Genomic DNA, 12893 nt, shown 5'->3' with positions numbered 1-12893 from the left:
TGGAGGCCCCTGGAAGTCTGAAGCCCCAGGGCACTGGCCCCACTGCTTCTGCTTCTGAAGACTACATTGGATACTTCGTTATTATTGGACTTTTTGCTTTGCTATGTACAAATATTCCATTCAGTTTCTATACTAGTATGTCAGAAAAGCTACATGTAGAATAAATACAGGACTCAGGAAATGTTAACTTCCACAAATGCATTTTGTGTCAGTAGAAATCAATCGTTTAAAAACTATATGACTCACGTGGCTTCTTGGTGGTGATGCTGATGGGGGCGCTGGAGGGCCCGGTGCCTGCGCTGTTGTGTGCTCTGACTGACATCAGATAGATCGTGCTTCCCTTCAGACCTGTGATATTGACTGAGCTTTCCGTGACTCTTACTCTCTCTGCATCGCTTTCTGGTGACCCATCCTCCAACCACTGCACCTGTAATAGTGAAGGTTACATTTAAAGAGACAGTAAGGGCGGGTTCACACAGAACATCTTTTTGCTGTTAAAAATGCGAGAGGCAGGTCAGTGGAACAAAAAAAGAGAGAGCAAGCTCTAGAGATGCGTTTTTAAAGTTAAACTTCTTTTAATTCGAGAGCCATGTTTTTAGAATGGTTAAAGACTTCAATCTAGTGTGTTTACATTGAAAAACAATGGAAAAGTAGTGCATTCCCCAAATCATTTCACTTTAACTACACACACACACACGCACACACACACACACACACACACACACACACACACACACACACACAAAAACACTTTTTCAATTACTCAATTACTGTGCAACTTAAAAATCAGGACTTTGAATTGATTACAAATTAGATTAATAATTATTCAAAGTTCTCCTTACAGCCACTGGTACTTAAAGTGGTCTGATGATATGGAAATTATGCTTACGAAATGTATGTGCAGGTCAGGGCCAGGGGCATGCTTATTTACATAATTGTTTTGTTGTGTTATTTTCTTTCAAATTTAATCACACTAAATTATACATAAATACAATCAAAATTACAAGAGAAAACAAAGCCACCCGGCTTTATTTAAAATTAAAAATAGTGAACAGTGGGCGACATGCATGTAAGCGAGTAAATACAGGAGAAATATGTCATTTCAAAGTGCCACACTTTCTGCTGTCAACAGGTGGCACTTTGACTGTAACTGAATATTGCCATGTAGATGTCTTCAGGCCAGGACTATTATCAAACATGTGAAGTTTGGAGCAGATCGGACATTGTTTGCCTGAGTTATAACAACTTACTGTTTTGTGATGTTAATCGCATACTTTAGCACTTTAGCACAAGTGTTGCTTAATTTAACATGTTTCTAGCATGTTTGGTACTTCATGGCAGATTTAAATGTGTTTCTGGGAGTGAATTACAGTGTAAAGCGCGCCATTTCCTGTTGCCAGCAGGTGGCGCTATGACTAACTGAATATTGGCATGTAGATGTCTTCAGGCCAGGACTCTTATCACACATGTGAAGTTTGGGGCAGATCGGACATTGTTTGAATGAGTTACAACAGCTTCCTCTTTCATTGCGAAACATCAGACTTTGTCAGGCCACCACGGACACGCCCTTCAGTGAAAACTCAAGATCTTTGCAATGTATCATCGCTAAGGACTTTAGATTAGACTGACCAAATATAATGTTTTTCTGATTAAAGCTCTAGGAGGAGTTTGTTAAAGTACAACATGTGGAAATGGCAAAAACTGCAAAAATTTTGCAGAGAAAACTCAAAATATCTCACTTCCTGTTGGGTTTTCAGATTTTGCATTGGGACTTTTTTGTAGGTATTGGGCTGTTACATCTGTCTACCGAATTTCATACCTGTACGTAAAACGTAGCGCGAAGGGCGCTTAATTGAAATTTTGTAGGGGGCGCTATCGAGCCATTTTGCCACACCTAATTCAGAAACCCATATCAGATGTAAATTTTCACCACTTCTGACGCGTGTGCAAAGTTTCTTGAGTTTTCGAGCAAGTTTAGGCCTTCAAAAATGTGATTCATTTCGGAGAAGAAGAATAATTGACTGAGCAATTACAATAGGGCTGCATTGGTGTAAAAGCCACATTCAGTTATTACATTCACAAATACTGTAAAATACCAATAAATCAAACAAACCACTTACAAGCATGTATTTTAGTTCCCCTCACTCCACAACAAATCCTTTAAATTTGACAGAATTCAGAACAGAACAGTAGTAAAAAATGTAAGTATAAAAAAACAAATTATAGTGGCATTTATTATAAACATCCAGCCTAAACAAATTTATTTAAACTGCAACTACCGGCGTGTGGGAAGTGCACTATAAAAATAAACTCGGGCTTACGTACCTCTCTTAATCAGCACAAATCCAAAAGTGTGCATTGTTTTGCGCAATGTTAATTGCATTATCAAAATCACAGCACGTTTCAGATGATAAAAAACATATATATTTCATATATATTTACTTATATTTCAAAAAATACGGTATATACACACATTCTGCTTAATGAATTGAATAGGCATTATGTTTCTGCTTGAGTAAGTGTGCTTCCAACCTGACAGCTAAGAAATCGACTTGAGAAAAATGTCATTTTTGTTCCTGCATTAGGGTTCAATACACTAACTCTGTGACAAAGTCACTGTGACTCAGTTTCTTTTTTTACTGCGTTCAATAAACATCTGCACACTGCAGCAAGGGACTCTGGAAGTATTTGTGGATTTTCATATGCGCAATATGTGCTTTTTTTTTACTACCCGAAGCTGTGAACGACTTTGTGGTTTCACCACGGAATAACCGCGTGACCTGGGATTTCTTGCTCAGGCTCGTTCGGGTTGGAAGGAGAGAAATGGGCAGAATCCTGTGGGTTTCTCACGCAGTGAGAAACGACCTAGCAGCTGAAGTGTTTGCAGGAGGGGGAATTGATGTATGATGTCCACACATCTGAAAGGTGATTTATATAAGTGCCCAGAAAGCCTGGGTATTGGCGCTCCCCGGGAGACAGGACCAGCTGTGAGAAGACCTCTTCATTCTGCAGATGAGATTGTGAAAAATGTGGCCGGGGGATCACAGACTCTTGTTGGGGAACAGGAAATTGCACACCCTGCCATCAGCACAGTGCATACATTACGGAATCTGATTGAGGTGATGCAGTGTGAGGTCAGAGTCTCTTTTTTCCCTTCCTCCATTTATGGTATTTACGTACCTCATAGCCTGTTATCCGTCCTTTGCTGCCGCTTTGGTGGACAGGTTCCCAGAATACCTCGATCTCAGACGCAGACAGAGTGCGGGCCCAGACTCTTGGAGGAGCAACAGAGGGTTCTGTACGTGATGTCAGACACATCAAAAACAAATGGAAAGGAATGGAAAAAACAACAGCTAATGAGGACAGACACTTTACAGGATTTGTCCAACATCAGTCTTTAGTGCTTAAATGTACCACCTGTTTGCAAGAACTAATTGCGCTGTTAGCACACTAGCGAATAAAGAAATTACCATCAAAGTGCACTAACACAGCTGAGGGAGTGTAATTAAAAATCGCAATGCATCCATCAACTTTTGTCATTCTTAAATGATGTCCAATAATGTCCTTGGACAATTTGCATATAATCAGCACAGAATACAAGCATATTAACCTTCATCTGCTGAATATACAACGGCCACCGGGCTAAACGGTCCCTCTCCGATGTTGTTGTAGACGCCAACTTTTACCTCAAACAGTGTGAGTGGTGGAAAAGTATCATTTTTATAAACATAACGTGAAGCATCAGCCGAGGCCAGCACGCTCTGTTTCCATGTGGTAGTGCCAAGAGGACGAAATGCCACCACGTAACCAAACTTTTCTCCATTTTGTAGCTCCTCCGGCACAGGCTGTGAGAAAAGAAGTTGAAAATCAAACATAATGTCACACGATTCAATGACTCACTCATAAAGAAAGTCACTTGTTTTGTTCCTAAATCAATCAGTGTTGTTTTTACATTTGCATATAAGAAATTGGCAGAAGTTTTAATCCAAAGCACCTTACATGCACTTTAATGAGGGAAAGAGCTACAATCCTATGAATCATTGTGAATGATATTATCAAACTGAAAATGATGGACAAATATAAAATTATTGATTTAAAGACTTTGATTTTTTGTAGAATGTAGTTTTTCTCCGCTGTTGAACACAATTATTTAAACATTAAGCTGACATAATGTGGGCTGACTGCTTAAACAAATACCTTCGTTTAACAAACTTGCAGCTGACAGTATGTTTGTCTTTAAAGGTTTAAGTTATTGTTCAAAATCAGGTCCTCCATGGAGAAAATGAACGGGATTTTTGAAAAATGAACTGCATTCTACTAGCGTCCTTGTAACTCCACTGAACCACTGAAATTCAAAATCCAGGTCTAACAGAGTAATATTAGCATTATAAGCACAAAAAATAAAACAAGTCCTGTGTTTGGAGGTGTCACTCATGCCTATAAATGGTGCAGGATGATTTACAAGGCAAAGTTTCATAAGGTTATGGGCTGTTCAAAGTATGAGGAATAATGCATTAAAATGCATTAAAGCAAAATCATTCAGCTGACATGACATTACATTACTGCAAGTTGACAAGCAATTTTCCGTGGTAGGTTTACATTGTTGCCTACATAATCTGAAATCCATTGAATGTAAGTAAATAAAGTTGAGAGATTTAAGCACTACAGTGTCAGTCAAGAAACCCCCGGACCCCTGGAAAAATGCGGTGTATTTTGAAAGTAATACTGTATTTAAACACGCCGCTGAATATCTGTCGTGACAGCCGGTGAGATTACAAGAAAGCCATTGATAAACATTGTCATTTCAGATTTACTGGTATGAAAGCTGTCTCATATCTGCGTCTTCATTATGATTTACATACCAGAGGGAGCAATCCCACTGAGGCAAAGAGCAAAGACGACAGCGCTGCCTTTTAATTAAACCTTGTCTAATTTAAACCACGTCACCGTGGAGAATTCCCTCAGAATCCGATTCACAAGAGAAGACTGATTTGAAAACGCTCCTGTCAGAATAAAGACGCTGAGCTCACCTCCCAAACAATCACGAGTTCGCCTCGGTTGCCTCCACCTCCACTCACGTTAGCTGGGGCGACTTCAGGATCTACGAGTCAGAACAGACAACAGAACAGAAGAAACGGGTTTTATACCTGTGGGATTGGCGGCAAATCAGAACACTTCCTTTTGCCTGAGCAGCGGCTCAACGCTCTTTTCAAAATGCTTCAAAGAATCTGAATGAGGTAGAATGTAACAACCTGTAGAATTTTTAGTTTCCTGCTGAAAATTGGTCTTAGTATGTCTCCCAGACATTTTGTTGCACTTTTATAGCTGGTTCAACCTGGCTGGGACCTGCTTAAACCAAAGCACACCAAACCAGTTCAAGCTGTTTTAAAAAGTTATTTAAAATTTTACTATGTGCTGGTTTATTTTGAGGTTGTTTTTTTATGTCACTTTATGATACTTCCTTTGCAGGGCTTGACATTAACTTTTTTGCTCACCAGCCACTGTGGCTAGTGGTTTTCCAAAGTTACTAGCCACTCAGCATTTTCACTGGCCACAATTTTGACATTGATACCATGTGGAAAAACTGCCTTATAGATATTAATATTATCTCATAATTTGGCAGCAGGTATATTAGGCTGCTGTCACTTTAAGACCAAATGCACATGCATTTTCTTTCTCAACTGTTTACGTTCTCTTTAAACATAACTAACTGTGTTTACGTGAATACTTGCCGGCATTTTGGCATTATTTTTTGTGTATATTTGACTGTTAAAGCACAATAAGCAGCGAAAACAAACACAATTTAGTACTGAGAGGCGGCTTTATGTGCGCGCACTTTGAGTGTGAGCACAAAATCTGCAGGAATGACTAAAATTATGCAATCCCACACCGAAATTCAAGCCCTGTAACACCAACAATATTCATCCAGAGCAAATGAAACACGTGAGTGAGGGGAGGCGGGTTTGTGTGTAACTCGCTGTCGGAGAGATTAGAGAGCGAGAAAGCGCAGCTGATATAATGTATCTATTCTGTGGAAAATGAGTACTGGAAGTGATATTTCAGTATCGATATGTATTGAAAAATCTATATTTTTTGGCAACACTACATTGCACTTAGTTTATTATTTCAGATGCCTTTTTAAAAGACAACAATTGAAAAATGTACATATCATAAATAAAATTCAACCCCCCAACCCTGACTGCATTACACACCACTGCTGAAGTCCACCTGCATTTGGCGTGTGTTAATGTCAAGCCCTGTTGCTTTGTAATATTCAATGTTTATTTTATTATGTTTGTTCATACATCTTGGGTAACAAATCTTGATATGTTTTTTTTTTTTTTTTTGGTATATATTTTTCTATAATTTATAATATATTGTATCCATATGTATATAGTGTAGATTGCAAGTTAAATTAAGAGACAGTTACTAAATATTGCTTATTCTCTCACAGTGTAAGCAAACAATTGTGTTCTATTGTATCACATTTACACTGGCTGGGAGAAAAGTAATTAAAAGTAAATAATGCCCAAATCCCCAGCCAAAGGGAAAACTAATAACCCTAATTATAACTATTTACACTACATAACTATTTACACTGTTATCCCAAAATGCAATACAATATGGTAATTTTTTCAGTAATTACGACAGAAATTGACCTATATCCTTGATTTTCACAGTAAAATTCTACAGTATTTTAGACATTGCTGTTTAATAAATAGTGTACAATCTTGGCAAATGTAGATGCTTTGTTTTATTTGCTTCATGGTTGGGATCTGAAGGAAACAGCATGTCAGTGATCGACGCAGTTACACATGGTACCCGAGCTTAAAATAGAGCCTTTCAAGTGTTACTACCTCATAGAATGCAGGAGAAGTCCACTCAATTTTTGTTGATGTTGACATGAATTATTGATAGCTGCATTTCCTGATAGCTGATGTCAGTGTGCAGCAGGGTTGGGTCTTGCATTAAAGCATATAGCTACGTGAGCTACATTTTATTTTGCCCTAAATTTCCATGCAACCACATTTTCTTGCGGTTTCAAACTAATCAACTAAAAACGCCAGCCCTTCTGTGACGCCAGTCCGATTTCTGCGCACTTAATTTGTGTCCTAATTGTCTGTAAATTATTTTGCAATTTGGATGTTCCCAGGAAAACCGGTGTGAATGCACAAGTGTTTATTTCTCATGCCTGAACTCTATTACGAGGAGTCACTCCTGGTGATTTAAACTAATTATAGAATTAAATTACATTTTCTCCTTGCTGATGTATTAGAGATGACAGATATGGAATCAGGAGGGATGGGCGCATACCTGCAGCTTTGGTGCGAATGGGTTTGGATGGCACACTGGGTTCCCCCACCCCCACGCTGTTGATAGCCACAACTCTAAATTCATAATCTACCCACGGATTTAGATTCACCGCCGTCGCATGAATCATCTGTCCAGGCACAGAATCAGGAACTAGGATTAAAGAAAATTTGGAATGGAAAAACACATCAATACCCATCTGCACAAATGAGTAGCCTAGCATAATTATTTTGGTCTATCTTAGCAATTGCCTGTATCTTTTTTTTATCTTTAACAGTGCATTTAAAAAAAGCATTTGCATGAATCACATTTAAATGACCCATTAAAAAAAAAAGAAAAAAAAAAAAGAATATGAACAGTTGCTTATATTCCGATTATATAAACAAGAAAGTATGCAGACTACTATACCAGTTTTGACCGCCTTGCCATCCGATAGAGAAAGGGGTCCTGGCTTGCACAATGTAGAGGGTAACAGGACTGTGGTTGTCAGGTCCGGGGCCCCACGAGAGCTGAGCAGTCCTGTCTGTGACGTCCCCCACCAACACACCCACCGGAGCACCAGGGGGCCCTGACAACACCGCCGCCAAAGAGACAAAAAGGACTCAAACTTACTGTGTATCCTCATCAGAGAAGGGCACAGCAAGGTGACCAAGTACCTTGCGATGTGAGACAAGTCTGCCCACAAAAGCCGACATGTTTAATATTCACAACCAGGGAGAGAGATCCTTCACTTGATGATGGAAATACAAAAGGTTCTAAAGAGCACGAAGCAGGGAATTAATGCATTGATTTCAGATACTCCTGTAGTCATTACTTCAAGAGCTGAATAACGGAATAAAACAGAAATAGCGGGGCAAATTGTAAGGCCTTTTTAATTTATATTTGATAAATGCTCAGAAAAGTGTAGAATACTGAACAGCCTTCTCGAGGCAAGACGCACATACCTCTGACAATTAAGTCTGCCGCTGCAGACACACTGTCCACTGCTGTATGCACCATGCAGACGTACTTCCCAGAGTGCTTCAGCTGCACGTTTCTGATCATAAGATCTCCAGAAGATCCCTATAAAAAAGCATTATATAAAAAGTTATTGAATAAAAATGTCTATCTATCTATCTATCTATCTATCGTTTATTCTTATATCACTGTACCAATTAAAGCTATATTATAAGAAAATGGTTATGGTATACAAAGTATCAGAGTACCGTGGTAGTATCATCTTATAATTTTTTATTATTTTTTTTTTTTTAAATGGCAATACTATGGTATGTTTTGATTACTACATTCATGTATTATGGAATGGAAATGCAACTGTAGGGTACTTCAAATAAACCATAGTAGGTTACACTTTATTTGGTAACACTTTATTTTACAGTGTCATTGTTACACATTTTACATGTAGTTACTGTAGTAATAACTATAAATGATGCATAATTACATGCCTACATACATTACTCTAAACCAAACCCTCATCCCAACCCTAACCCTATAGTAAGTACATAAGCTAATTGTCATTACTCAGTACTTCAATGTATAATTACACTCTAATACTGACAATTTAAAATAAAGTGTAACCCTCTATTTTAAGGTGTAAGTATTACAGTGTAATTATACATTGAAGTACTGAGTAATTACCTACATGCACTTACTATAGGGTTAGGGTTGGGATTAGGGTTTGGTTTAGGGTTAATTGCATGTAATTATGCATAATTTATAGTTATTACTACAGTAACTACATGTAAAATGTGTAACAATGATACTGTAAAATAAAGTGTTACCAACCATAGTATTATAGTGGTATATTTTGTAAGGTAATTCATCAAATGAAGATAATTCAAATACATTATTCTGCAGATGAGTAAATAATCAAACAAGACAATTACAAATAGTAGGCTATATGGTACACTACCATTCAAAAGTTTGGGGATTTTTAAATATTTTTGAAAGAAGTCTCTTATGATCATCAAGGTGGCATTTATTTGATCAAAAATATTATTAAAATTGAAAATAACCATTTTCTATTTTAATATATTTTAAATTGTAATTTATTCCTGTGATGGCAAAGCTGAATTTTCATGCATCTTTACACCAGTCTTCATTGTCACATGATCCTTCAGAAATCATTCTAATATGCTGATTTGGTGCTCAAAAAACATTCCTTATTATTTCCGATGTTAAAAACGGTTGTGCTGCTTAATATTTTTGTGGAAACCATGATTTTTCATGAATATTATAGATGAAAACTGAAAATTATAGATGCCTTTAGTGGCACTTTTGAACTATTTAAAGAATTCTTGCTGAACAAAAGTATTAATTTGTTCTTACTGACCCCAAACTTACGAACAGTAGAGTTATGGTGATACTGTGATACTTTTGTAAGGGAAACTTTCAGTTCTGTAGTTATGACACATTTGAAAAACATCAGGGAACACATGGCAATGAAGTAGCAAAGGACACTTTGCTCTCCTTTTTGATTGGCTCCTCAGATAAGGTTCCTTTATCTAACTTAAACAAGCAATCCTACTGTTGTTAGTAAGAGCCCACCATTCGTGCATTTGATCATTGGTCTCTCCAGGTTCTCAAAAGCAATACTTGGCAAACTGAAAAGCTGGATGATCTACACAGTCAGAGAGTGGGTCCTGTGGATAGCTATTTGAGGTTCACTGTGTGTTAAACAGAGTGCGATGAAAATCCTGTAATCAGACAGATTTGTGCCTCTGTGTTCAGAGAGCAGCCAGGTGCCCTTGTACTCAAGTTCCCTCCATAGCTAGCTGAGCTACAAAAAAGTTAAAACGCCAAGAAATCTCAGTCATTCCTCACACGCATTCCTCTACCCCTAGTTCTTTCAAAGAGGAATCCAAGGCTACAGTAATTCAGAAATACAGCATTTGTAGCTTTGAATTATAATGAGTGACAGAAACGCACCCCTCCAATCATCCCGAAGTGATCGTGTCTACTGAAATCGATGAGTTTTCCGTTGAAGAACCACTTGAAGACGGGGTGTAGAGTGGAGTCTTTAGATACTTCACAAGGCAAGACAATGCTCTCCCCTACTGTGGCATCCATACTCAAAGGGGGGACTGTAATCTTGGTCGGTTCTGACAAAGGGAAAAAAGTACCAGGAGAGAAGACTTTAACTTATGCATTAATTCAAAAATACTTTCGATTTGTTGTAAAAAGAAATCTACAAATGAGTCTGACATAGTACTGATTTGCTTACCCTAATGAAAAAAGCATCCATGAACTATAAACTATAAACCAGCCTATGCTGGTTAGGCTAATCAGTTTTAATGGTTATAGAGTGCATGTGTCAAATTCCACTCCAAACTCCAAAACAGAGACACCTGCCTGGAAGTTTCTCGTAATATTGAAGACCTTGATTAGCTGGTTCAGGTGTGTTTAATTAGGATTGGAGCTCAGCTCTTCAGGACAGTGGCCCTCCAGAAACTGAGTTTGACACCCCTGCTTTAGATAATTTTTGGGCAATTTTCAGCCTGTCAGGGTTGGAGACTGAATTAGGAAAATCAGCTGAAACCAGCATGGCCCATTTGGGAGAGCAGCTAGAACAGCTTAAAGCGTTAGTTCACCCAAAAATAAAAATTATATAATTAATTACTCACCCTAATGTCGTTCCACACCCGTAAGATCTTCATTCATCTTCGAAAAACACATATTAAGATTTTTTTGATAAAATCCAATGGCTCAGTATTGCCAGCAAGATAATTAACACTTTCAGATGCCCAGAAAGCTACTAAAGAAGTATTCAAAACAGTTTATGTGAGTACAGTGGTTTAATCTTAATATTATAAAGCGATGAGAATACTTTTTGTGCACCAAAAAACTTTTCAACAATATCTAGTGATGTCCGATTTCAAAACACTGTTTCAAAGTTTTATGAATCTTTTGTTTCGAATCAGTGGTTCGGAGCGTCAAAGTCACGTGATTTCAGTAAACGAGGCTTTGTTACATCTTAAGTGTTTCGAAATTTTAATAGTTCACGTGACTTTGGCAGTTTGATACACGATCCGAATCACTGATTCGAAACAAAAGATTCGTAAAGCTTCAAAACTTCATGAAGCAGTGTTTTGAAATCGCCCATCACTAGATATTGTTGAAAAGTTGTTATTTTGTTTTTTTGACACACAAAAAGTATTCTCATCGCTTTATAATATTAAGGTTGAACCACTGTACTCACATGAACTGTTTTAAATATGTTTTTAGTAACTTTCTGGGCATCTGAAAGTGTTAATTATCTTGCTGGCAATAGAGGCCTCACTGAGCCATCGGATTTTATCAAAAATATCTTAATTTGTGTTCTGAAGATGAACGAAGGTCTTACGGGTGTAGAACGGCATGAGGGTGAGTAATAAATGACATAACTTTCATTTTTGGGTGAACTAACCCTTTAAACTAAATTTTTTTGTTAGCATGTACTTGTTGATGTTGAACTGTAGCCATAAAAAATGGTGTCTACCTGATTTTCAAATTAATTTAACATATGCAAAATTATATATTGTTTTTTTAATATTCAGTCCTGAATATCCCTACTTGAAGCCATCAAAGTGTCCGAAAACATGCATATGTAATGCCTTAAGTTATTAAAGGAGTAAATTGAGAAAAAACATCAAAACTTGCAACAGCAGGATATTTTTAATTAAACATGTAGAAAGTGACTGGGGAGACGAGGAGAAAATCTGCTCCCGGTGCTGTGGACAGCTAAGGATTTTTTTTACACCAATGGCTGGACCAATAACTCACACATGACAAAAGCTTGGATGAGTTATACCTCTGTCAAACCGGCAGGAACATAAAACAACTATATATTTCATTATCAATTTCATGCTTGGGTTGCTCACAGTTTTTCCACTGGTTCTCATCCGGTTTAAGGCGTCCGCTTAGAAGCAAGAGAAATGTGCTGTTTGTGAAATGTGAAAGGTGTTTTACCTTTGACCACTAAAGTACCGGAACTGCTGGATGTACCGAAGGGGTTTCTGGCAACGCAAGTGTACTTCCCTGCGTCGGATTCGGTAACGTTGGTGATCCTGATGGTGCCGTCCTCTAAAATGGTCCGTCTAAAATGGAAAATAATTTATGGAATAAATGGAACAACCAATGACATCTTGCAATAACTTTGCTGTTTTAATAATAAATAAATTATATATACACACTACCATTCAAATGTTTTTTTAAAGAAACTGAAAGTTTAATCCAGCAAGGATGCATTAAATGGATCAAAAGTGACAGTAAAGATATTTACATTGTTGGAAAATTGCATCCAAAATCACTTAATGTATAGTAAAACTATGTTAGGTAGAGTTGAAGTATTTGGGGCGGTGAAATTGACAGTCTACTGCAATAGATCAAAAAATAAGCAAAGATGGTTTTTAGCTTTAATGTTGAAAGATATGGCAACCTTCTTTCCTTCCTTCTTGCCTCCCCAAAAGGAATTCTTAAAGATTCAGACTCAGCCCAACTATTCCAGACAGAAAAACAACCCTGTATTTGTCCCTGTGTGCTTGTGCTTCTTTTTAAAAAGTGTGAAAACTGTAGGAAATCGTTTAGTTTAAATAACCACAGCCAGA

At 37.6% G+C, this 12893-nt stretch overlaps 1 protein-coding gene across 1 annotated transcript in view; it reads right to left on the bottom strand.

Moving 5' to 3' along the window:
• The window catches only part of LOC127514704 (contactin-4), a 105177-nt gene that overhangs the window by 8855 nt on the left and 83429 nt on the right, over positions 1–12893 (bottom strand). The window contains exons 12-20 of the mRNA XM_051897802.1: positions 12256–12383; positions 10237–10409; positions 8256–8373; positions 7730–7879; positions 7315–7464; positions 5031–5101; positions 3611–3845; positions 3181–3296; positions 247–427 (exon numbers count right to left, since the gene is read on the bottom strand). Coding sequence (XP_051753762.1) covers positions 247–427; positions 3181–3296; positions 3611–3845; positions 5031–5101; positions 7315–7464; positions 7730–7879; positions 8256–8373; positions 10237–10409; positions 12256–12383 — 1322 coding nt within the window. The remainder of the gene's footprint in view (positions 1–246; positions 428–3180; positions 3297–3610; positions 3846–5030; positions 5102–7314; positions 7465–7729; positions 7880–8255; positions 8374–10236; positions 10410–12255; positions 12384–12893) is intronic.

This window comes from Ctenopharyngodon idella, chromosome 6 (assembly GCF_019924925.1).
Source record: "Ctenopharyngodon idella isolate HZGC_01 chromosome 6, HZGC01, whole genome shotgun sequence".
In the NCBI taxonomy this organism is placed as follows: Eukaryota; Metazoa; Chordata; class Actinopteri; order Cypriniformes; family Xenocyprididae; genus Ctenopharyngodon; species Ctenopharyngodon idella.
This window is presented reverse-complemented; position numbering and strand designations above follow the sequence as displayed.